We start from the raw sequence: 27,920 nt of genomic DNA on the forward strand, positions 1-27,920 counted from the left end.
TATTTTAAAGAGGTGGTGGGGCTTGTCACAGATTCCTTGGAGGCGTGACTTTGCCCCCCCCCCCCACTTTGCCACAGAGATGAAATCATCGTCAATCAATCGTCATTGAGCTATGGGATGCCACTCGTGGAACAATAATCAACGGCAAATATTTCAGACGTTCGGAGGAAAAAACAACGTACTGCTCACAACTATTTTTTTAATACAAATGGATTCATGAACTGATATATTTTTGCCTATGATACTGTATATTAATCTCTGGCATAATCTCTTTTAATTATTATTAAATAACAAATACATTATTGCGCTATGCATGTTGCTGTGCAGAGTTTCGAGCGCTTCATAGACGAGGATCCACAACTTTATAATTTTTTATAATTCGGGGATTAAATAAGGCGTTTATACAATGAATTCTGTAGCCAGATTCCGGTTAGATTATAGTACTTACGGGTTCTGGTAGTGCTCCTGAATGGCTTGCTCCTGATTTTCAGAATTGTGTGGTGAATATATACTTTTCGGGTCGGTGGATCGTTTACGTCTCGTCTAACTTGATCTAAGTAAAAATAGACAACGGCAACGCCACCAACATCGGCGCCAACTTCGCGCACCTGTCTCTACCTTGCCTACCCCCGGCCCCCTAACACAGCAGGCCGGCGGGACGGCCGGAGCTCGGATGCAGGAACTCCGTCGGCCGTCTCCAGTCCAGATACAGCCAAGGTAAGGAAGGCCTCGCTGACATTATTTTACTAAATCGTGTGTTAGATTCCCAAAATCAGACATTTTTCAGGAGAAACATAAGTCATAACAATAAATTGTAATAAAAAATTCAAATCTAACTGTACAGTCACTGAGTCAGTGACTGGGACAGTGGGAGTCCGGGACCCGGGTTGATCATGTCAAATAAAAGCAAAGGCAAGCAGGTCAAGACATTTGATGAGTCAGATGTATATGTATGGTAGGGCTACATGAATCTTCGGGTCGCTTGTGTTTTTGGTTGTAAGGCAAGCTAAAGGGTTTAATAAAGGATAGACTAGAGTCATAAATAATCATAGAGATGCAATTTATTATATTAGGAAAGAGAAAATCTTGTAGTTCTTAGACTTAATGAAAAGCTACAGTTGAGATATAAATGTAACTAAGTGTACTTGAGAAAATAATCTTGTAAGCATTTACACTGATGATACTCTATATCACTCATTCAATGAACAAGGTTATGATATAACGCTTAATATAAAGTTATAAAGTATATATAAAGTATCGATTGATCTTGAATTTAGTATTGACACTTATTGTATTGATGATATGCAGTATTTTATTCCTTTATTCTTGTTTGCAGATGATGAAACATTAACAGCTATGGCATATCTAGTGAAACCTGTAAATTTTGTGAAAGCAAAGAATCGTAAACCCAGTACTGTCCAGGCAACGGAAGCAGGATTACAGCAGGAAGACATACAAAGAAAGCAGGAAAATGCCGGAAGTCAAGCAAGGGAATTTTATGAGAGTGTTATTGCGGAACCTCCCCAAATTCAGCGGACAATATCTGATTGTAGTTTAGCGGAGGATGGCGATCAGCATGTTCGAAATAAATCTGGAAATGGGAAAACACTTGTAAGATATAGATCATCCAAATCAAAGACAAAACTGCCTGATTTTACCAGTTCAAAATTTTCAGCACATAAATCAAGGGGTGATGGAGGTCTTCATCGGTTACTCAGGCTTTGCCAAGAGGGGAATCTGAAGGAAATTAAGAGAACTCTCAAAGAATGTGATATCAATTTAGATTCTACAGATAATTTTGGTTGGAATGCATTGATGTGTGCAGTATATAGTGGCCATGTACCAGTGGTGAAATACCTCGGCCTGAAGTATCCCAAAGGACTGCAACATCGGAATAAACAAGGACAGACTGTTTTTGAGTTGGCTCAAAGAGCAGGGCATGATGATGTCTTGGAAGTCCTTAACCAGATGGAGAGCGAAGGCAGTTCTGTTCATCAAACAAGGAACTATGAGGGACCTTCTTCAAGCAAACAGCCTGTTTGGTGTGAGAAATGTGAATCAGACTTTAAGGATGAGTTAAAGATTCATAAGCACTCCACGGCTCACTTGTTCAGCTGTGGACATGGCCCTCGTCCTACCCACTACCACCTCCCGGAATCCAATCGCGGCTTTCAGATGATGCTCCAGGATGGTTGGGACAAAGAGAAAGGACTAGGAAAGGAAGGTGAAGGACATAAGTTTCCAGTTAAGACTATCTTGAAGAGAGATCGTCAAGGTTTAGGCTTATCAGACAGTAGTGTGAAGCCCAGGATTACTCATTTTAAGCCTTTTGATACCGATGCGGTGAAGAGACAAAGGAAAGAAAAGAAGGAAGACAAAAAGAAAGATGTCCCCCTTAAAGATAACGATAGAACCAGATACCCGAAGAAGGACAGGCATAAGGCTATGGAAATTGACTTTCGTATGTCTTTTCATTCACAACCTTAAGTAAAGTTTATATATTAAAGTTTATTTCATGTCAGATTGTGACAAACCTCTAGGCATTTGCAATTTTGCAGTAATAATATACCTGAAGTAAATTGTGTATCCCTCAATGTAACTTCTTGTAATTTCCCTTTTTCACGACTCTAATCCAACTTTCAAAAGCTCTGTCAAGCTGATTAGCATTTTCTCTGTTCAATTGTCAAAGTCATATTGGTGGGTGTAAAGGCCTCTTGAACTTAATGTACAATTAAATTCCTTTGGAAAGATAAATGTAAAATTGAACTTATATCACAAATATTTGGTAAAAAATTGAATACAGATCTTTAGGTATTTGAAAGAAGAACTGCATACAGAAGACATTAAGAGAATCAAGAGGAAATATGTCAAACTGATTTGTTTCCTCTCCTTTCATGATCAATGCACATTTTTTTTTCTTGATAAAACCTTAGTGTTTTCGTGGCTAAAAATTAAATCCTGAAACTGAATCCCAAAATAACCTGAAATTCAGTGGCATTTCATGGAATCTTCAAATTTGTGTTTAAAATAAACGTCAGACAATGAGAATGATGCAGCAAGTCTGAAGTAGGCCTACTGACCAGGAATCAAGACATTTAAAACTTCCTTTGTCCATGTATGCACCTTTGGGAACAGGGAGGATATCAATAATGACAGCACAAAATGTTTGAGCTACAAAATGAGACGAACAATTCCATGAATGTGACTAGTACTGACTACATTGTGTACATTTTACAACCATAATATCCTGGAATTCAGGTAATTCTCGCAATTGAAAAAAAAATCTTTATATCATATAAAAATGGATTATCAAATATGGATGTTTTTATGTCAAAGAAAATAACCTTTTTGCATCATGTCCATTTATTCTTCTGCTTTCCTTCATCACCGTCATCTCCATCTTCACCATGGTCTTCATCTTCTTCATCTCTTTTCCTTTCTAATTTCTCTGTTCTTTTTCTCTTTTTTTGTTGAGGGGCGATTCTAGTTATATAATGCTTTGGAATATCTCCTTTTCTTTCATGATAAAATTTATATTATAAGATATTTATTGGATACATAAATGTAAGTCAAATCTCAAGGAAGAATCAGAAATTTGATGGCATACATGTACTAGAGGTGAACCATATCTATTTTAATCCTAGTCTAAATGAATGGCTTTTTCATTATTATTAATATTTACTATGTGTATGTCAGAATATATATTTTTAATTAGTTCCTTTTGGAATAAAGCACTGAAAATAATTGCCTTATAGAAGAGATGATAAATTTCCAATTTTTTTAAAATTCTCAACAGCTAAACGTCAGGAAAGATGTAAAATTGTACTCTGCTAGCAATATTGATATGTTTCCTGTTGAATTTCAATTTTTTTAATATTCTAAATGTGCAGAAATAGAAATTCGACTAAGATTTTAGTCCACAATGAGGTAAATCCATGGAAATTGAAAACATGAAAAATTCTTATTAATTGCTAGATTTGAAAAACATGTTAGCCTTGTCAATTGTCATATATGATAAGAGAAAGGGATAATTAAAAAAGACTTCATTTAGTAATAACGATATATATCTACTTATAGTGATATGTAGATTTTGCTCCTTTTGAGATAAAATTCTACTTATGAATGAAGTAATGAATGTCAAGTACCAAGAAAAGATACACGAGAAAATGATGCTAAAAAAATATTTATTGATATCTTTGTATTATTAAATATCTTTCTTAAAAACAATACCCCCAAAAAATGTTTGATTTGTTCACTGTCAGTGTATTGGTGTATTGCTTGCTTGCTTGATTGATTGTTTGATGCATTCAAGAATTGCTTCCCAAATTAAGAGATCAATTGTTGTAGTGATTTTGCCTTTTTGGTAGTAGGTTTGAACAAATAACTGATGGTTGATCGGTTTATTGATTTATGGATTAATTGATGATTTCACTGATTGAGCAGCATATTGATTGATTAAATGACTGGCTGAGTGACTACTGGCTGACGGAGTGTTTAATTCATTAGGTAATATATTGAGTGATTGGTTAAAAGTAATTGAGTGGTTTATTCATAGATCGATATACAGAGAAAATTACTGATTATTTGATTGGTTGCAAATTTGTCAATGATTGACTTGTTGGATATGTTATTGATTGAATGATGATTGATTTATATGTATCTATCAACTATTTGATTGGCTGATTAAAAGAATGATTGATTTATTGAGTTGTTTATTGATTGATTGACTGGTTTGGCTTACATATTATTTGACTCTGTTTACCGATTTACTACTTGATTGGTTGATTGATAAACTGATACTTTACTGTCATATTGATTTGTATTTGATACTGATATGCTTTCCTTGATAGAATTGCACTGAGAGAAGTTACTTGCTTGTTCATTCAATAATCCCCAACTCAATTTTCTTGTTTAAAAAATAAAGGTCGTACATACTAGTATCGGAATAAACCACTGCCAAAATGCAGTGGTGGCACCGGGGGGGGGGGGGCATGTGGGCATATGTCCCCCTCCCCGTTGCCTCCAGAAAATTTTGAAAATTGAACAATATTGCGCCTCTGCCTCCACCCTAAACTTGTTTTTTTTAGCCCCCCCCCCCCCATCATGCGTATTACCTTTTCACACTATTCCATTGACCAGTCCTCCCATTTCAGGCTTCATTTCTCGAAGACCCCCATTTTCTTATAAAAAATTGAAAATTTGAAAAAAAAATTCTGCCTCCCCCATTGCTTTTGTTGCCCCCCCAAAAAAAAATCACGTGTATTTTTTACCTTTAACCCTTTTTCATTGACCAATCCTCCCCTGTACCCAAACCACTCATTTCAGGTGTCAGATCTCGAAGACCCTCATTTTCTGTTACATTCCAATTCCTATAAGCACCCCTATGCATCTGCAGAGGATCATTTAGTTTAATCTCCCCATTTCATAGCAATATGTTTTCAGATTTTTAGGCTGCGCACTCTGTACCCTTTCCAATTCCGAGTCCCCCCCCCCCCCCCACCATCCCTCTCCCGAAACACAATGGATAAACTGAATGACGTATTTTAGGAAATATGGAAGAGCGGTATACGTAGGGAAGAATTAAGACTGGGAGAATGAATGTTGCCAAGAAAGATGTTCGTCATTTTACCGAGCAGTATTGAGCTCCCCCCCCCCCAAAAAAAAAGTAGCTGGACATCACGAGACATGGCATGTCGGGCCAAATATATATTTTAAAAATACAATTTTAATACGATCAAATCTAAATTTAGGAAAGACATTTCATGATAATCATTTAGCGAAAAGCTATATTAATTTCACCCCCATTTCATCAACTTTTTTTTTTCTTATCTCCCTTTTTTCTAAGTCGTGAAACCCAAGGTCCCTCCCCCGTCGATAACTTACACAGGGGGGGGGGTAACTACACGTTTGTAAGATTTGATATTTGTTTTGGTGATTCTCCGGTTGGCCTAAAATTTACACTATTGACCGTAAACCAAGGTTTAAAGGCTGGATCGTGTATGTTTCCATTGTCTTCTTCTATCGGCGACTTAATCTATTGTCGACCGACCTTTTAAAATGATTAACATTGCCATGTAAATGTCGTGTGATATAAATTTCCGAAAAAATGCTCTTCTAAAGTGATGCCGAAATGATGTTATGCCTTGGACATATCATCAGACACGACGTTACATTCCTTATTTTATGAGTATATATCTACCCCATGCTCCATTAAAAACAAATGAAGTTTATTGAATTTATTTCACTGTATATTGTGGAGTTGATCGCATATGACGTCACGAATAAAAAACTTAACCCTCCCATACTTCACACACCAAAATTTACTTAACAAAATATTATTACAAAAAAAGAGCCCTTCGTATTATTTCATATTTCATTCTCACATCCCCGTTCTCACACTGATCCACTTTTCCTTGATTATAAAATTAAAAAATTAAAAACTCATACCAATTTCAGCTTGGACAGTTATATGTACATGTATAAGAACAGTATGGTTCCTTTTGCATTTCATGATATGTTTTCTCAAAATAAAAATTTTCATGGATATCCTACAAGACACGCCGATAACTTTCATCTACCTATCCTAATAACTCGTTCTGGTCATTATTTTCACCGGGTCAAAATTTTGGAATTCCCTCTATAAAGATATTCAACAGGCCCCCTCCAGCTACTCCTTTAAGATAAACTGTTACTGTCTTACCAAAGTAATTAATAAGTTTATATATTTTTAGTATGGTCAAAGGCCACTAGCGTACCTACGGGGGGGGGGGGGCGGGGGGGCACTCTGCCCCCCCCCCTGACGAGCAACAACCCATACAAAAGACATATACCTGCCCCCCCCTGACGAGCTTAAAAGACATTTTTTGCCCCCCCCCCCTGACGAGCTTGAAGACCTTTATTGCCCCCCCCCCTGACGAGCTTGAAGACCTTTACTACCACCCCTGATGAGCTTGAAGACCTTTTTTTTTTTTTTTTTTTTTTTTTTTTTTTTTGCTTGTAAATTTTTTTTCTGGTACGAAAACCTTTATTTTTTTTATTGAAGACCTTTTTTTTTTTTTTTTTTTGCTTGTCAAATTTTTTGGCGGCCGATTTTGCCCCCCCCCCCCCTGTGGAAAATCCTAGGTACGCCACTGGTCAAAGCACGCGTTTAAGTTACACTCTCTTTCATCCACGTTTGCACTCTCGTTCTCGTCCCCCCTCCTCTCTCTCTTTCTGACCCTTTCTCTCTTCATCTTATATCTGTGAGTGTGTCTCCCTCTCTCTCTGTCTCTTCCCATTTATCTTTGCCCTCTCAGTCTCTTCCTCTCTCCCTCTCCTTTCAGTACTTTATTCCTTCTCTCCCCTCTATTCTTCGTCATTTCTTTGTTTTCTTTTTCATTTTTATTATCGTCCTGTATCTCTGTCATCTTATTATTTCTCGCTATTACTCATAATCTTATTATTATTCCCATTAGCTTATTGTATTTTCTTACGCCTACACTTGCTAATGAGTCCAAAATTTTCCATCGTTTGATATATTATTAGGGGACCCATGCTCTACAAGCAATGCTTTTTAGTGGATCTCGTCATTTCCATTTAAGATTTTGTTAAAACTATTCTACAAATGTTTTACCCATAATAGTAGGGGGACACAGTATCAAATGTCCCCCTACTATTTTTGGTCTTTTATGATTGAAAGAAATACATCATTCAAAATCTAAATAAAACATGTATTTTTGACGAGATAACCTTACAATTTGGGCCGATACCCCCCCCCCCTTTTTTTTTTTTGCTTGTCAAATTTTACAGCCATGGTCTCCCCTATTTACCTTTGGGGAGAGATTTCTGCCCTTGGTGCACGTTATCATATTTCATTTGTTTGTATTTAAAATGTATGTTTGATTTGTTTTTGTTTCTAATGTTGATAATGGAAATTTGAAATGAAATGAAAATCTCGAACTAGAACTGCTTTGATGGATTTTCATCGAACCTTTTCTATTTATAGGTCGGTTACGTTTACCAGTCGACCCCACGGAAATATTTTTATTTCCGTGGTCGACCCCCGTCCGATCCCGGCGCAACGAGCAGTGCGCCCTCTTTCGATTAGGGACGTTCATCTATCAATTTTCTGATCTGAACGCTGAGACGAACAGATTGTTAAAAAATGGCTGGTTCAGGTGAGTAAAAATCCTCGATTTTATGGGCATCAGCAATATTATAAGTTTGTCAGTCACTGAGAAGGAATGTGATGATTTGTTTCACTTTTGATATGCTTTAGTTTCGATATTGTACTGTGATTTTAACTGTCAAATGTGTCGTGGCAGCAGGCACTGAGAGAATGGGGTCAGGGGCATGCAGGATGCGATGTGGACTCCGCCCGCGCCCGCGACAGGTTCCCGGCACGCGATGCATTCGGGGGCTGGTGCCAGAGACGAAGTTGAGCTGCTACCTGCGGGGTTAAGATTGTTTATGTGTGTGTTATTGAGTAGTCATACTTTTATAGATGTGTAGATCAGATGATTAGGCATTATCGTGATCCAGGTCCCCGGTGACTCAGATCCACGGACAATTTTTCACAACGTAAAACATGTCCTACCTGTCTCTTCCTCGGGCGAAGTTCGTGCAGGCTCCACTCCACTTCACTACCGCTACACTACGCTTTGGGTAGGTGGAGCGTACGTAGTGTAGCAGTAGTGAAGTGGAGTGGAGCCTGCACGAACTTCGCCCGAGGTAACCTGTCTCTAGCTCTACCTAGTCTTGAGGACTCCATGTCACCATGATGTTTTTTAAAATATTTTGACATACTGTATACCTCTTCATCATGGAGTCTTGACACTCTTCCTATACTCCCGATGCATAAGAGACTGACCAAAACAAAGATGGATTTCCCTAGGAAATCACGTAAATGGTGGTGATTTTATTTATTTTTACACCTTCCTACATGTATGCCTATTGAAGGTTTCAAAAATTGGTTAATAAAAATGTTAAAAATTGAAGGTTTCTTACCAGACCGATCTCGTGTAGATCCCTCGATCCGTTTGTCATCAAAGCAAATACAATAGGTCTGACCCTGAACCGCTTCGTTATGACGTAGCTATGATTAGCGATGTTACAAAATGCCGTTTTGAAGAACAATTTATAGATGAAAATTATTATTCAACAAATACTAAAATTTAGTACGTGATTATAAATAATTATTATAATAATAAAAAGATGTGGCCACTCTCTAACCTAGACTAGCCTAGAGGACTCAGTGATCATATTTTTTATGATTTTGATATTGTCCTTTGATACAAGGCAGGCTATGCCTTTGTGGAGAAGATCGTAGTGCAGAAGGGATTTCCCTTCATATTTAACATTAGAACTAGTGGTCCATATATAGACCCAAATTTTTATTAAATTGCAAACCTTTATACACCTAATGCGTATAAAGGTATGATAGTTTCCCCCCAAAAATAAGAAAAATTAGAGATTTCTTACCAGACCGATGTCATGTATCCATATTGTAAACACTGCGATACAATGGGCTTGACCCTTGAACCCGCTCCGATATGACGTACCAGGTACACGTACGTAGCTTCGATGAGCTGTATTACCAAGTGCCGTGTTGAAGAAAAATTCATAGATTAAAAATGTTTTTTATTAAATAAAAAAAATATTGACTGTAAATATTTATTATTGTAATAATTATTTACAATCAATATGTAAATTTTATTATTTAATAAAAAAAATTAATTTTTAATGCCATTTTTGGAATGCTCATAAAAATTCCTTAAAAAGAAAGTATACTTTTGTATGGATACAGTTAATATTTTTTAAGTTATGACCATTGTTATGCTGATGGGTGCACAATCATTTGATTTCAGTGACTTAACACAAATGGGGCTAGCTCAAGATACATAATTCCCAGTTACTCCATCTGTTTTAATAGTCTGGTGAACTTTTTACTGTATGGATGCAGAGGAGTGTTAGTCATGGTAGATCAAAGCGATGATCCCACCAATTGTAAAAGGGAAAGTACCAGATAACTACCCTTTCCAAAATAGTAAATGGGGCTTGCAGAAATCAGCCCTCAAAAACGATATATTTTCAATCCATATTTCTGCCTTCATCAGTTCTCCATCAAGCTACTGTATGAGTGAGGTCACACTCCTTACACAGCTGACAGCAGCTACATGTCCATACTTGTGTCATTTTAACTTTGCACATATTTGCATCTTATCTCAAGCGGTGTCTGTATGATGGGGTATCCAAACTTCAGGCATTTGAAAAATATTCATCAGGCTAAAATTCATTCACAAAATATTTACATTTTATACAAACCAATTCAAATGATAGCCACCAAATTGATAGCAAGACCATAAACTGATCAAAAGTAGGACAAGGTGAAGGGGTTTCTCTGGTATTGCATCAAAATTCTGTTCCTATCGACATTCGACAAGTACAAGTACATGTGATGGGAAACAGTTCTGAATACTAACTATGAATAGTATGATCTAACTTCGCAGACAAATGTTCAGTGGAGATTCACACAAAGAGTCAAGCTCAAAGATGAGATATTGATATCAGACTGAAAATGTGATAAAATTGGTTGTGTCACGTTTTACATACATGTACGGTACTCCCATTTTGGATGATTTCTGCTTGCAAAATGAAATGATGATTCCTGATGTTTGTTGAGAAGTCAGCATTTTTTTTTGGAATGGGTGACAAAATTGTTGATAAGTTTTCAGTATTTTCATGTCGTGTATGTATATTGATCTCACCTCAAAGAAGTAGGGTGAGTTCAGCTCACTTTTATGATGATAATAGTTCGTCAGATTTTTAAAGATATTGAATGATTTTTGTCTTGCTTTTAAAGTTCGGCAGAGACCTACAATGTAGCATTAAATCACTTTTCCTGTTGGTCCGTTTGAAAATGTTAACGTTTTTGTTCAACTTGCTCTCTTTTGTTTATTTTTGCATCAATTACATGTATGTTCATACTTGGTACATGTGATCCTTTGGTGCTTGTAATTTACCAAATGTGACCTTGTGATAATGATAGGGTCAAAGGTCATCAAGGGGTCAAAAGGTCAAATGATATTAGGTCATGTTCATCCTTTTTAAAGTTTTTTTCAACTTGCTCTCATTTCTTTATTTCTGTATTGTTTTGGATTACACTTGGTTAAGGGGGTCAAAAGGTCAAGTTTTTGTTCAACTTGCTCTAATTTCTTTATTTCTGCATCAATTATGTTCACACTTTGTAGTACTTATGATCCGTAATACCACATGTGTGTCCATGAAAATAATGGGAACAAGGGTCTTCTAGGGGTCAAAAGGTCAAATTATATGAGGTCATGTCCATCCTTTTTAAAAGTTTTTGTGCAACTTGTTCTCATTTCTTTATTTCTCTATCAATTTTGTTCACACTTGGTACAAATGATTCTTGAGTAATACCACATGTGTGTTCATAAGGATGATGGGGTCAAAGGTCAGCTAGGGGTCTGCATCAATTATGTTCATACATGTACTTTGTACTGTAGTACATATGATCCATAATACCACATGTGTGTCCATGAAAATAATGTGGACAAGGGTCATCTAGGGGTCAAAAGGTCAAATTATATGAGGTCATGTCCATCCTTTTAAAAAGTTTTTGTGCAACTTGTTCTCATTTCTTTATTTCTCCATCAATTTTGTTCACACTTGGTACAAATGATTCTTGGGTAATACCACATGTGTGTTCATAAGGATGATGGGGTCAAAGATCAGCTAGGGGTTAAAAGGTGAAATGATATGAGGTCATGTCCATCCCTTTTTTCAAGTTTTTGTTCAACTTGCTCTCATTTCTTTATATCTGCATCAATTGTATTCATACTTTAATAGTACAATGATCTTTGGGTATACCACACATGTTTTGAGGATGATACATGTAAGCTCAGAGGTCATCTCGGAATCAATTGATCATTTTTTCATCATTTATTATATTCACAAAATCAGGCGAGACCTTTGTGAACCACCATGTTTAGATTAATGACCGCCTGAAGTATGGGTATGCGTGATGTTTGCACACACTGCCATAAATAAATGTATGCGATTAAGATAATCGACGGCTGTTGCAGAGGAAATTGAGTTTTTGGATATAAAAAATAGGTAAAATAACACAACTACTGTTAACTATTATATAGTAGAGTGTTTGAAGATATTGAAAATCAGGAATTCAATGTCCCATGATGCTGATGGCAAAGGAGCACAATGTGCTCTAGTTTAGACTCTAGATCTGGTATCATCTTGTTCAGAAAGATCTTTCATTATTTTACTATTCAATATACAAATTGAAATTCCCCATGCAGAATGGAAACCAATGCGATTTGGCATGTGAGATTGAATGACCCCTGTCTTTTGAGTGGAAATTGGCAGATTTTATATTAGCTTATGTGCTACATGTGTTTCATACATGGTTTCCTCTGTCACCATGGATACAAGATACAGTTGAACACTTAAGTTGTTGTTACCAATTTGCTGTTGAGTAATAATTGGTACTGATCTCCCTTTTTTGTAGACTCCAAGGAAACTGCCCAAGAGGGGAGTGGTAACAAAAGTGTTACCCCCGGTAAGAATGTTTTTACCCTCCTAAAAAAAAATAAAAAAAGTGTTTTCAATTGTGTATACATGTAGCTTTCTCTTGCAAGTTGCATTTAGTTTAAAAAATGTTACTATAAAGCATAAGTCTAGGTAATTGTGTTGTAATTATTGCTTTTGATATGATACATGTAAAGTAGAATAGATATGTATGGGTCTTTAGAGAGTAATTTGTTTCTTGAAAGTCAGGTAAGGGTACAGATACTGAAAGAAAGAGAGAGAGAGAAAGAGAAAACTGAGCAGTTCAAGCCTTTGTCCATTGCCTTTGGTACATGTACAATTTTGTGGTTGTGAATTGATAAGTACTGCAAATGTGGCTGAGAGTATGCTGTTTATATTCATCAAAGTTTCATAAACAGGCCTATGTACATCTCGCTTTGGCTAAGTAATGTAATATTGATAAATCTAAGCTTGAAATTATACAAAGAAAGTATGTGGAGATCATGCCAGGGCGAGACATATTGCATGTTTTGTATTAATTTATCACCAGTCTTGATGTATCATGATTGATATCATGATTATGTGGTGATGTACATGTAGGTCTATGATTGGCGATACTAAGTCCTCAGTAAATACATGTAATTGTCAAACTAACAATTAACAAACCACATTTCCATCAGCTATTATTGGTCAACCCCATGCTTTAAATTCTGCCTGGGTTGACATTTTAATGACCCTTTGCCTTGGACGAGTAGTCGAGAAGAATCATGGTAAGAACGTCCCTGGTAAGAATTATAGATTATTGTGACTTCACATGTACTTGTAGGTCTATGATTGGTAATAGCATTTCAAAATCGTGCTCTGAATATTATTCGCTGAAGTTTCAATGTCAAGATATTATCATACTTATTTTGGAGCCCGAAGTTTACATCTTGTACAATGAGAAAATGTTCATATTCATGGGAATATGTACAGATGTTTGTAAATTTGTATACATTTATACAGACAGTGCATGAAGCCACTCACTAAGATTACATTAGGTACACTGATAGTTCCATTATTTCATCAAAATTAATCAATGTTCTGCAAGTGCATTTTTTTCATTGCTGACTATATTAAGGTGTAGGTGACATGAAAATCAATAATAGACATCCAACATACAACTTGACTGAAATCAATCTCTTCACTCTGGCCTGCTCTGTTGATATGAGTGTTATTGGAGTTTTTGTTAATTTTCAGCTTTTTCACAATCCAGTATGGAACTTATATTCCTTTTATTTGATGAATTTTTTGAAGAATTGTATAAACCATTTGTGAACATACTTGCTTGAAGGATGTAGCCTAGGTACATGTAGTACCTTTGTTCATGATTCAAAATCCAAATTACCTGCTCAGCAGGGAAAAATTTACACAGGGGCTTGGGGGTGATTTTGCCCCCAATTGCTTAAGAGAGCCCCCCCCAAAAAAAAAAAAAAAAAAAAAAAAAAAATCAGGATAAAAGCCCTTGAATAATTCCCTTTCACTGCTATGTTAAAAACTAATCCAGTTTTTCAGATATAGGTAGTAAAAGTGCCCCCCCCCCAGAATCTATTTTTGTTCTTGGCTGCCCTGCCCATGAAGAACTGTTCTTTCAGACTTCCTTTTCCTTTTGTTTTATTCTGTGTTCAGGTCACTTTAAAGTCACTACAGAGTTTGCATTTGATTTTAAATACCTTGTTTATATCTACCAAGAACATGAAGTGACCTAGGCTAGGACTTCCCTTGTCAATGGTGAGATCTAACCTGTCTCAGCACCTAGGGTAGGTGAAGATCATGCTAGAGGGTCTAGCACAACATGGCAGAACCTCTGGTGTCATATACATTTAGCATGATCCACTGTTTGAGAGTAGATCTGTAAACAGGGTGTTCGATGGAGCAGATCATGGCGGCAGAGAAAAATGTTTAATACTAACAGGATATTTGTCCTGCGTTTGCTCATTCCAAAGTATTTTGTATTGAACCCAATGGTAAAATGATCTTACCAGTTATTTTTTTGTAATTTCACCAGGAATTGTGGCACTCTTAAGGATCTATTTTTTCCTGCATTTGCTCATTCCAATGTATTTTGTATTGAACCCATTGGTAAAATGATATTACCAGGCACTGTTTTGTAATTTACCAGGAAATTTTGAACTTTAAAGGGATAATTTGCACAAACTCACATATTTTTTAATTAGTGTATATTTGGGGGTAAGGGAATTCAGGATTTTTATGGTTATTTGTGATAGTTTTCCTTTATTTTAAATTCCTGCCAGTTGTGATTCAATAGTAAAGATTCTCAGGTTCAGCACAATAAGGGGAAAATTGATTCGTCTGCACTTCCTTTGTAGCACATGAATTTCTCATCCTGCCATTCCAAATTGCATTTTGGTTTGAATCTGATACTGGAGCTTTTTTTCTGGGAAACCATGGGGAGACTTGGACCCTGTTTCAACAAACTTTTTATCAGTGGTAAAATACTAGATAATATAAATCATATCATGTTGTATCATAAAATTCTTGTGTTTGTTCCCAATTCAGTTTTATAGAACAGGGCATTGTGTAGTAATGACTAATGGATGGTCAGAAGGTGAAGATTTTTTCAGCTCAGGGCGCTGTAACACAAAGGTTTGCAATCAATTGCAAATATGAAAGAACTGCACTGATTGGTTCCCGGTCAGTATTTTAAACAGAGTGCGCATGCAATGATGATCTTGATTGGTCATTGGTATTTAGTGATTGATTGCAGACGTTTGTGTTACGGAGCACTGCACTGTTTACTCAAATTCGCTATGAAATGAAATATTGTAAGGCTTGTGTTTGCCAGATATACTACAAATATATTTATTTTTCCTTATAGAAATGGAGGAATGAATGCAGATGTTTGCCTGAAATATACTACACTAAACCTGTTTGTGTAGACTATAAGTTTTGGGCCCATCTCCCTGTTGAATTATGTATTATATAAATTTGTCGATCAACACCAACTTCTTGTCTCCTTTTGGTGGTAGAAAGGTTTCATATTGAAAACTTCTTTCAGAAAACTAAAAGTTATCTGTCACCATTCTTTTGTCAGATTAGAATGTAAGATGAAAATCAAATGTAATTCACATTAACCTGAACTTTTGACTCAGCAGCAAATACTAAAAGTAAGTCATTTTTTAATGATACAAAAAAAAAACAATTGAATAAACACTGTCAAATTGATGATTTTGTCATTTCACAAGTAAAGGGGCAATACATGGCTGATATTGGTGTCATATTGCCATTTTACTAGTTGAACGGTGGCTCTGCATACAGTACATCTGATTGATTACATGGCGTGTAAAAATTACTTATCAGGCTAAAGATTATCACTGTTGGGTTTAAATTTTAACCTTGCAAAATGTTTAACTAGAATTCATGTTTTCATTGAAAAAAAATCAGAAACAATAAATATTCATTATTGATCACTGTTAATCATCACCCAGGACCATAAGTTTTTGTTTGATCACCTGTATCAATAGAAAAGAATGTCTACATGTAGGTGATTTGTAGTGCTTTATCAGTTGCATATTCTTATACAGGTTTGCAAATGTTGAAATCTGTTGAGGTTTTTCTATCAATTGATTTGAAAGTCCTTTCCACAGTTTTTTCTATCATTCATGTTAATTTTTTTATTTTGATAATGTTCGATGTTCAATTTTTATTTTAGAGATTAGTTTGGCCTTGCAACATAAAATATGCCTATGTTTTTAAATTAATCTTTGGCCTTGAATATTAACGTAAGGGCAAGTCCACTTTGATAGGATACATACTATAACAGCACAAATGAAAAAAATAGTTATTTTTCTTCATTCTCCTAAATAGTTCAACTGTTTGAGATTCTCTGAAATAGTTCTACTGTTTGAGATTCTCTAAAATAGTTCAACTGTTTGAGATTCTCTAAAATAGTTCAACTGTTTGAGATTCTCTTAAATAGTTCAACTGTTTGAGATTCTCTAAAATAGTTCAACTGTTTGAGATTCTCCTAAATAGTTCAACTGTTTGAGATTCTCTAAAATAGTTCAACTGTTTGAGATTCTCCTAAATAGTTCAACTGTTTGAGAATCTCCTAAATAGTTCAACTGTTTGAGATATAAGGATATGTTGTTCCACCAGCGATATCCGATTTGTCCATTTAATATCTGTGGGAGGCTTGATCCCATGCTGTGTATTAATGAAGGGATCATGCATGTAGAAGCATCACACAGACAAACAACTTTGCTACATTGTTCAAGGTTTAAAGCTAACCAGTCAGCATCACAAAACTACATACTTATATTTTAAAGAAAAAGAAAGAAGGCGTGAACACCCTTGTAGGCATATATATATATATATATATATATATAATATGTAAATAATAATTTAAAAAAAGTATTTCATTGAGTTATGACAAGGAGTGTGGAGAAAATAAAGATATTACATTATATGAATTAACCATTATTTCTTTGAAAGAAGCTAGATGTATTTGGCTATATGAATTTCAATTCATTTTGCAAACTTTGATAGTATGTGCGATATTTATTTTTCCCACACTTTTCAGTTCCTTTCTTTCCAACTTGACTACATGTATCCAACATCCAAAAGTATTTTTAGAAATTGTTTTTCACTAACAATGTTTTAAGGAATGAACTTCATTGAGGATTTTGAACAACCTTGAGGAAAATCCAATGCTTGACAAAAACATGTCTGCCAAGTTCTTCATCTTTAATAAATTCAGGATGTATGCAGTATGGGGTTTCTGGTTTCAGAATAATATTGTTGGTTTAAAATTCATTGACCCAATGCCAGCTTATCTGACTCATGTATACTCATTTTACACAATTAAAGTGAACATTAGAGGCCATCAAATTGTTTTCAATTGTACATGTAACAAAGAACCTAAAACAGAGCATGGGTGCTATGAATAGAGCAGTGTGAAAAATCATATTTCAAAACCAATCTTTTTTAGTGTTTCCTTCATGTGTTTTGGCTCTGGATGTAATTGTATGAATTTTTGTATGAACAAAGAGTTATATTTTTACTCAAAATCATGATTCAGGAGGGAAATACAATGTCTGTTGCCTTATTGAAACATTTATTGGATATTGCTGAGACAAATGCAGACAATTCTCTCATATCCATTGTTTGTAATTATAACTGGGTACATGTACGTAAATACATACCCGGGGGGGGGGGCACTCGACCAAAAAAGTGGTAGGGGTGTGCCGCGGGCGAGGCAAAAAACGGGGGCCTTGGAGCGGGCTTATTGTAAAAAGGAGGGTCCTCGGAACGGGCTTCGGAACTACAAATGTTTGTGAAAACGGGGGTCCTCGGAACGGATCTCCGTATCTCTGTGAGTGCGTATGCATCCCTATGGAACGGGCAATCGTGCATGACGCAGCTAGCGCGGCCTCCGCCGGGTGCGCTCGCGCTTAGGCGATGGTCGAAAAGCGCTCTACGGCCGCTTTTCACCAAAATTGCAGCTCCTTGTAGCAGATCAATGCGACCGGAACGGCGTAACGAAAAATATGCGAAGCTTTGGAACGGATTTCTTTCTTCTTTTTTCTCGATAAGAAGGAAATGCTATGCCTTGGAGCGGCTTTCTTTGTTCTTTTTCTCAAAAAGACAAAAATGCTATGCCTTGGAACGGAAATTTGAGTGTAAAAATGGGGGTCCCCTCCGCGGCACATACCCACTATGCATTATATACTGAGTGCCCCCCCCCCCCCCCGGGAATACATACAGCAGGCTCTATCATGTTTTGGAAACTTGCATATTTCCCTTTTGGAACGATTCTCTAAACATGAAACCTTTGGACTCCCCTGCTTTCCTCTTTATATATACTTCACACCCATCTTCAAATAATGAGAATTTCTTAGGCAAAACTTAAAGATTAATATCATTTGTATCAGCAATGCACCTTACTTGGAATATATATTATGTTGAAATAACTATAGATATATTTCATGTACATGTACATGTATGAAGTAAATGTAATTATAGATAATATAATAGAAAGAATCCCTACAGTGCTATCTATTTGGAAATAAACTATCCCAAGGTGCACTAGAAAGTAATTAATGTCATGCTTGGAAGTTGGACTCTGCTCTACATGATGAACTGACATACATGTAGGCCTACAGGCTATAATAATTAGAGATTCTGTGAATCTTCATAAAATAATAATGTTATGACATTATCAGAGGAACATGGTAAATATTATTCAGATTACAATATTCTGCTGAGAATTCAGAATGCCGTCAGATATTTTATAAGATATGAGAGGTGTGAACATTTCTGTTATACATGCCACTTTTTAAATGTCAGTTGAATTCCTTTAAAATTCAATATATAAATGCTAAAAAACAATTTAGTTTAGATTTAAAATGTTCATGTATATGAGTTTATTGCTTAGTTGCAGGTAGTTCTATTGGCAACTTCATTTAAAAAAAAAAATTCTTTGTGGTCTAGTGGTTACGAATCTCGTCTTTCAATGAGAGGGAAGTGGGTTCGAATCTCAGCTATGGTGTGTTTTCCTTCAGCAAGAAATTTATTCTCATTGTGCTGCACTCAACCCAGGTGAGGTGGGTACTCGGCAGGATTAATTCCTTGAATGCACCAAGTGCCTTTAGCAGCTGGAGCTACAGCCAGGGTAATATATAGTGCGCCATTGAATAGGAAAATAGATAAATCAGCGCCTCATACATGTAAATGCTATATTATTATTATTATTATTCCCAAGTGTTGTGTATTTTCAAAATCCTTGATATGATAATATTGCATATATGTATAGCTACATGTAAAAACAAAATTACTTCAATTAATCAGCCGAGTTGTCAGTCTTTCATGTACTGTACAATACATGAACAGTTTTTAGGTAGCAAATATGGTTTGTCTATATGCTTTCACTATATGTACTTGAATAGCCATCAATTGTTTGATAGGAAAATACATCAGTTTCAGCATTGTGCACGGTCTGCTTTAACATCAAATACATGTGTAAGAAGTCATATCATTTTGTATCACTTTTATCACTTTGTACAGAGTTACTGTCTGCTTCATAAAATGAAAAGTTTGCTGGAATGAGTGAATGTTTTGGCATTCATTTTTAATCACATCATATTCAACTTTATGTAAAATTTATGTTTCTTTTTGCCATAATTTTCAGTTCATTCAATGCTTGTGAAGTGGTTTTATGTTAAAAAGAAAAAGTACCCAGTTATTCTATTTGTAATTTGGGCACCTGATCGAAATAAGTTTTCATGCAAAATTGAAAAGTTTATATTAAAAAAACAACCCATATTTTTTATTTCATATTGAGAAGTTTATATTAAAAAAAACAACCCGTATTTCATATCTTCCACATCTTAATTACATGTATTTGCTGTACTTTCATGTAGTATATTTATCTCGTAATGAACTAGAATGGTGACATTCAGCAAAAACTAGAAGCTTTAAAGCTATCTATCCTGAAAGACTAGGTCCTTTTTCTTTTCGGGGGGGGGGGGGGGCAGTCTTGTATCTGGTTTGACAGCTGACAACAATTCATTACTGTTCAGTTATTTTGCTTTGGATAGATATCGCTGTTGGCCATTTTTAAGTGAAGCAACAAGAATGCAAGTGTTTTCTTCTACAAGTGTAGGTCAACAAGTGCAAACTTTAGTCCCATCTATACCTTTAATTGTCGAGCTAACCTATCATATATGTGTTTGCTCATGGTATGAATCCAGGAGAAGGAGCCAGCTTTGGCTTCAAGATGTACATCTTGTTGGTGCTGACCATGAATGCCACGGGGTACATCCTGTTGATCCGCTTCACCCGCTCCAGAGACAACGTCCCCATGTACTTCAGCACCACCACAGTTCTTCTATCAGAGGTCTCCAAGCTCACCATCAGTCTCATGCTACTCACCAAGGAACACAAGAGCCTGATAGGGATGATGAGGGACGTCTACCACAATGTCCTTTGTAACCCATCGGATACATTCAAGATGTGCATTCCCAGTATCATCTATGCTCTTCAGAACAACCTGGCCTTTGTGGCCTTGTCCAATCTGGACGCTGCTACCTATCAGGTATGTGATATTATTCCTATGGCACAAATACTGAGCATTCATAGCAGTCACAAACTTAGCACAACTTTGAATACTGTGCATTATTTGATTATGCATAGGCTGATGATATCTTGGAGCAGTGACCATTCATGCTTAAAGCTATGACATGCTGACACTACTGAGATACTGGCTTATGAATTTCAGTAGTTTGGGACTGTTTTTCTTCAAAATCTGATCCCTTATTATTTGTTCAAGATGACAGATTGATATCATATTTAAGTGAATCTGTAACCCTCTTGATTTACACAGTGCAACTTAATTTAAGGCCAATTTGTTGAGGAAGGTCCATATTACCAGAAATAAAGGAATCTATTCTTGGAGCTTTGTAATAAAATTTCTGAACTCTGCATCCTTTGTCGTTTCAAGAGGTTCCCATATCTGTATTGCCAAAATCTTACTTTAGTCTGTGATAACTGTAGTGTCATATTTGTTTTGCTTGACTCATTTTTATTTTACTCTGTGATATTGTAGCGTAAACAATCTTTTCTTGACTCACAGATAACATATCAGTTGAAGATCATCACAACAGCAATGTTCATGGTGGTGATGATAGGGAAGAAGATCAACCCAATGCAGTGGCTTGCCATCTTTCTTCTCTTTGCTGGCGTGGCTGCCGTTCAGGTGGAATCTGCAAACACGAAAGAAGATTCATCCCATTATAATTACATGAAAGGATTAATAGCTATCATAGTCTCCTGTCTCTGCTCAGGATTCGCAGGTGAGGAGGATCATGGGAGTTTATTGATATTGGGATTAATTGAGTTTGGGAATTATCATTACACTATCTTTTGGCAAGAATCCAGATGCTAAGTTTTTTAGAGGGGTCTTTCCCTTTGCATGTATATAAGCAGATGTATGGCACTAGTATTTTCAACCGGTCTGGGATGTAACCATACATGTAGTAGGCAAAGCTCCTGGGACGGTTCCGGTATCAATTCAGTAAGATTTTATCCTGATGGAAAAAAGTGAACACAACTAGATCTATATCCTCGCCTCATATCTTTATGGTGAATCACGAAAAAATAGATATTAGGATGTAAATGGTATGATATAACAAAAGATGAGAATGGAAAACATAACAAGTATCATTAGTTGCCACAAATATGATTCAAATGAAATTATTGGATAGTAATAATGGAGCTTTTTGATGTATGAAAAGTATTCTACCAGCAAAGCTATGATGTTGAAGAATTTCTGACTTGCCATGACATTGTCTTTATTTCCTTCTTTCTATGTGTACACACAGGTGTTTATTTTGAAAAAGTACTAAAAGGAACCGAGACAACATTATGGATACGGAATGTTCAGATGTATCTATTTGGTATCATAAGCGGTCTTGTAGCAGTATTTACCAAAGATTATAGGAATATTATGGATCATGGATTTCTATATGGCTATGATGCATATGTTTGTTTGATTATAGGTAAGTATGCCATCTGTTCTGATTACCGGGATATTTAAAGGAGAATGAAACCTTTGGAACAAGATTGCTTGTGTGAAAACAGAAAAATCAAAGAAACAGATCAACGAAAGTTTGAGAAATATCTGACAAATAATTAGAAAGTTATGAGCATTTGAATATTGTGATCACTAATGCTATGGAGATCCTCAAATTGGCAATGCGACAAAGATGTGTGATGTCACTTGTGAACAACTCTCCCCATTACTTTAGTATGTATTTCACTTAAATTGCTTCTGTTATCACATCTATCAGTAGATTATGTGTTCTTTCTATAGGAGGGCATGTAATACAGATTTTTGAAAAATACATCATGGATAAAGAGTTTGTATCACCATAAGAAAAAGCAAACAGACATTTTGAGGGTATTTTATAGTCCATCAAAGGGAAAGTTGTTCACATGTGACATCACACATCCTTGTCTCATTGCCAATGGGAGGATCTCCATAGTGATTGCTATATTCAAATGCTCATAACTTTCTCATTATTTGTCCGATTTTTCTCAAACTTTCTTTGTTCTTTTTCTTTGATTTTTCTGTTACGACACAAGCCTACTTGTTCCAAAGGTTTCATTCTCCTTTAAGGGAAGATATATTTGACCAATTCTTATTGCACTATCAGGGTATTGAATTCATGATTATGTGGTCCGGTCATTTATCAAAGTTTTATTGAACTATGATGGTTCTGAAGGGAAGCTGAATTTGCTTCAATTCTAATGAAATTTTGGTATATCAGCAAGTATTTTGCAAAAATTGCACTTGCTTGCAAGATTTACCATTGACTTTAGGAGCTGCAATGTAGGAATGTTTATCAATGACATTGTAGTCCCTCCTAACCATCATCGATTATTCATTGAACTTTTTTTTTTGGGGGGGGTCTATGCTTGATGTAAAACTAGTTTGTGGAAGGAAACTAGTAAAATGTATCTGATTAATGATTTTTGTCTCACCTGCATAGCAGAGCGAGACTATAGGCGCCGCTTTTCCGACGGCAACGGCGGCGGCGTCAACATCAAATCTTAACCTAAGGTTAAGTTTTTTGAAATGACATCATAACTTAGAAAGTATATGGATCTAGTTCATGAAACTTGGACATAAGGTTGATCAAGTATTAGTGAACAACCTGCCTGAGTTTCAGGTCACATGACCAAGGTCAAAGGTCATTTAGGGTCAATGAACTTTGGCCAAGTTTGGGGTATTTGTTGAATTACTATCATAACTTCGAAAATTTATGGATCTGGTTCATGAAACTTAGACATAAGTTTAATCAAGTATTAGTGAACATCCTGTACGAGTTTCAGGTCACATGACCATGGCCATTTAAGGCCAATGAACTCTGGCTGTGTTGGGGGTATTTGTTGAATTACCAACCTAACTCTGAAAGTTTATGGATCTAGTTCATAAAACTTGGGATATAAGAGTAATCAAGTATCACTGAACATCCCCTGTGAGTTTCAGGTCACAAAACCAAGGTCAAAGTTCAGTAAATGTCAATAAACTTAGGCCATGTTGCGGTAATTGTTGAATTGCCATCATAACTTTGAAAGTTTATGGATAGAGTGAATGAAATGTGGACATGGGTGTAGTTGACAAGTCTTAAGTCACCGTTCAAATGTCATTTATGGTCAATGAACGTGATGTTATGTCATTATATGAATGGTGTTTTTGTGAATGATTATTTTGTAGTAGTTTTCAAAGTTAGCACTGCTGCTACATTAAATCGTGTAATGCAGGCGAGACTGCTAGAGGCATTCCACTTGTTTGAATTATACTTTGTACTTGGAATGTATTTGAGCCCCTCTTTTACCGAATACATTGCGCAGATAGAGCTGGATAAGACAAGAGTCTTGACAGGCCAACTATTGTGCATATTTAACAATATGGCCCCTGAAATGGTATGTTCAACTTAGCTAGATCCGCCACTAGTTATTAGTTTTAAAAAAAAACTTTAAAAAAAAGATAAACATATAGGATGATTTGGTTCTTGATTTGCAAGTATCTTTTTACTAATATATTCCCTTTTTGTATGTTTTCACAGCAATGGCTAGTATAGGAGGTTTGTACACATCCATTGTGGTCAAGTACCTTGATAACATCATCAAAGGATTCTCTACAGCAGTATCTATCGTCTTAGCAGCTGTAGGCTCATTTGTTTTCTTTGGGAAGTCCTTTGGGTACCTCTTCATGGGTGGATCAGCTCTTGTGACTGTCGCTATTTATCTGTACAGCCTTCCCATGCCAGCTGCAAGCACGCCCAAGGCCAGAGGGCCACAGAATGTCTAGCGGACCCAACAGTTGACTTGTTGATAGACTTACATAGAGGAGGTGAGACTTCTTGTCAGATTGGAAATCTTATTATATTCCCAGTCCTGCACCTCAAAGAATGCAACCCTTGGACTTTTTAGCAAAGGCACCTTTGAATGGATTCATGGATGATGATCACCGATGTTTGTATAGCAGTCTTTGTATACCTTGAAAACCTCAGCTCTTGCTTCCTGTGCAGCACTCACCCATCAAGATATTGGTGCTTCAGTCATGCCCACCTCAGATGTGTCACTCTTTGTCTAGAACAGTACCATGCTATCTTTTACCTAGTAGTCAGGAGGCTTTTTAAGAAACTTCTTTACAATAGATTTCAAAAATTTATTTCAAAAATTGCAAGTAATTTAAACCATATGAAACCTGTTCATACTTATTGTTGCAGAAGATTGACCGGGAATCTATTTGCAAATTTCAATTGATTTCAATACATAGGCTTGATTTGTGTCTTTGCAATCAATTGACTTGCAACTGATTGCAAGTTTCATAAAACACCCCCTGGCTACTGGTATATTTATGTCATGTAAAGCATTTTACTGCATATATTACTACGGAGGTGTATTTTTTTGGTATATTTATAAAAAGTGGACATTTTTATTAGTCCATTTGTATAGGGAGTTTGTACTTAAATTATTTGAGTAGAATAGTACTCATGTTGTATTGATATTTGTACCTAGTATTGAAAGATGTACATCAGTCATAACTGTACAACCCACAGTTTTAGACCATTGACACGTGGACATCAACAGCTGACCAAATGATGATACTGTACATGTGCATTAATCCCAAATGGTCACAAATCAGTTTGTTTCGCATTATGGTTTAATATCAAAGCAACCCTTCATTCAATTAGTGTAATTTGTGGATTCCCAATCTCTGACAGGCTTTGATTTTACCTCCCTTTTGTTTGCCTAATAAGGAGACAACTTATGAATCCTACATTTGAATGCTAGCTGGGGGGGGGGGGGTATTTCATGAAGCTATTATTAAACACATATGACAAGTTTATTTTTCTTCCATTTTCCCCCTTTTTCCCATGTATTGAAAATCAAATATTTTGATCAACAATTCATTGTTGTGACCATTGAAATATGCCCTGATAATTTTTTTTCTCAAAACTTCTTAAATATATGTATTTGAATTTTTCTTTCATAATTACTTAGTTTAGTATTGTGTGTGACTTTTGTATTGAAGTCAATCCTTGTACTTATTTTTACATTGATTTTTCAATAGATTTTGCTGCATTAAATATTGACTTTGTTCTTAGAATATTAGTATCCTATCACAATTTTACCTATAATTGAGACATGTCAATGTCTGGATGAAAATGTATAAATTTATTTGAAATTATGCACCCAAAAGATAAGTTGGAATAATGACATGCCCTCTTATTTCATCTATGAGAAATTACCTTTAAAATGATACTAGAATCACTCAATAAACAATATTCCATATCTGCAACGTAATTCTATTATTAAAATCATTTTGTGGATTTGGGGGCACCTATTGTAATGGCATTCTTTTACCATTTTAAGCTGTTTGTGTTCTATCACCTGAACTCATTTTTTTATTCTTTTATTTTCTACTTTCACATAAGATATGGTATTTATAGCATAGAATTGCCATAAAATAGAACATTCTCACAGATCTAAACTGTATTATGAAATCAAATATGCATTGTGGATATACTGATAATAATTTACAATCATTGTAAAATCACTTCTTTTAGAAGCTTCATAAATGATGTGGGGATTAACGATTGACATTAGTATTTTTACTATGAATATGAAGTGAGTTTATAATTTTCTTGTGAAAATGACAATGTCCAGAAACATTGTAGTGGACATCTCTTGAGCTTAGAGTTCCTTAATCTTAATTGTCATCCTCCATATGATTATATTACTATTTTTATTTATGACAAAAAGTTTCATAATTGATATCATTAGTTCAGTATATTTTTTCATATTGTTTTTAAAAATATTTTTGTTTGTTGTATTGATTTTAGAGACCATGTTTTGTACCTATATATTAAAAACAGTGACATTTTCGTTGTAGGTGTTGGAGACAATATTTGAATTGAATTTAATTGTACTATGTTCTATTTTTATCAAGCCCTAAAATTGGATTTTATGTTATATTTCTTAAGCCCTAAAATTGGATACATGTACGTCTTGTTGGTTGTGTAACTCATGAAGGGACGTGTAACAAAGTTATAATGACAAATATTATACTTTCTGAATTGTTTGCCTGTTTGTCATGTAGAATCTATTATGTTGATGGAATGTTTATTGAACTTTGACTCAAACGTTCTATATTCATATCAGATTTAGCACGAACAGAATATTTAGTACTTTGATTTTGGTCATCGGCAATTTTTAATGAAATTTGTCATTTTCATTTGGTTCTTGGTAATTTGGTACAATAATGATAAGCTACTTAAGTATTTCAAATTATTTTCACTCTATTATTGAAATAATGAGGAATTTTGAAATTATTTTCATTTTATTTTTATTATGTTCAGTTCACACAATACATTTTAAGAGCAATATGTTTGTACCCTGCCAGGGAGGTTGAAAGTTTCTTGGTAAAGTGCAAATTTAGCCATGAGTTTCCTTGTGCAAATTTCCCTTGTAGCTTTCTATTGATTTGTGGTTTTTATTTTTGTTTGTTTTTGGTGTTTTTTTTTTGGTTGAGCTTGTTTGGAATCTTTATAATGTTTAGATGTTATCTTGAATTTGTGGCATGAACATCTGTGATAATAGAATATAGTCTGATTGCATAGCTACTCTGCTGTCCACTGACAAAAGGAAGCAACTCTTTGGAATGGGTTTCTTTGTAAATGAGGAAAATGTTTCATTGTTTTTATATGGGAATAAATAGAGTTACATGTACTTGCTATTGAAATGTCCATATTTCATGAGTTGCTTCCTTTTGTCAGTGTAGGAAAGTTTTGTTTCTGGCACATATCTAATATACCAGAAATCAGGGCCCTGTTACATAAAACTTTTCAGTAGAGAAAAATGGTTATTATTTTACTAGAGTACATATATTTTCTTGTAGTAAAGTCAATGGCAGAATTTCACAAACCAGAGTTTTAAATCTATGTTAAAAAGTTGTATGCAGCAGCCCCCATATGGCTTTCCATAGTTGGTATCAATTGGATCAACTGTAACGCTTTGTAAGATGGTGCCCTGGTTTGGCTCTCCTTTATTTTCACAGGTTTGCTTTAAAAATATAGAATCAATATTTGATGAGGTTACGTATAACACCTCTTTCTAAAAAAAGGTCCTTTCATTTATTTATTTTGTTTTTCTGTTCTTTGTCATGTTGCATGAGCTTTAAAGTGATAGAACATTGTATGACTCCATACCAGTGCCATATAGTATTTAATATGTTATCTCTGAAAGCAGTTCAAATGGTTCCGATCCAGTGATAGTATGTATGATGAACAATCAAACACAATCTT

At 35.4% G+C, this 27,920-nt stretch overlaps 2 protein-coding genes across 2 annotated transcripts; both read left to right on the forward strand.

The window, feature by feature from the left end:
* Positions 1 to 155: 155 nt before the first annotated feature.
* On the forward strand, positions 156 to 4,707 carry LOC129270077 (G patch domain and ankyrin repeat-containing protein 1-like). The gene is made up of 2 exons (XM_054907488.2): positions 156 to 717; positions 1,337 to 4,707. Exon 2 carries the CDS (start codon positions 1,357 to 1,359, stop codon positions 2,485 to 2,487), a length of 1,131 nt encoding a protein of 376 aa, XP_054763463.2. The 5' UTR covers positions 156 to 717; positions 1,337 to 1,356; the 3' UTR covers positions 2,488 to 4,707.
* Positions 4,708 to 8,086: 3,379 nt separating this feature from the next.
* LOC129269448 (CMP-sialic acid transporter-like) lies at positions 8,087 to 27,637 on the forward strand. Its single transcript, XM_054906950.2, has 6 exons — positions 8,087 to 8,156; positions 12,524 to 12,574; positions 20,295 to 20,638; positions 21,176 to 21,395; positions 21,924 to 22,100; positions 24,174 to 27,637. Exons 1-6 carry the CDS (start codon positions 8,144 to 8,146, stop codon positions 24,416 to 24,418), a joined length of 1,050 nt encoding a protein of 349 aa, XP_054762925.1. The 5' UTR covers positions 8,087 to 8,143; the 3' UTR covers positions 24,419 to 27,637.
* Positions 27,638 to 27,920: the final 283 nt, after the last annotated feature.

This window comes from Lytechinus pictus, chromosome 10 (assembly GCF_037042905.1).
Source record: "Lytechinus pictus isolate F3 Inbred chromosome 10, Lp3.0, whole genome shotgun sequence".
NCBI classification, from domain to species: domain Eukaryota; kingdom Metazoa; phylum Echinodermata; class Echinoidea; order Temnopleuroida; family Toxopneustidae; genus Lytechinus; species Lytechinus pictus.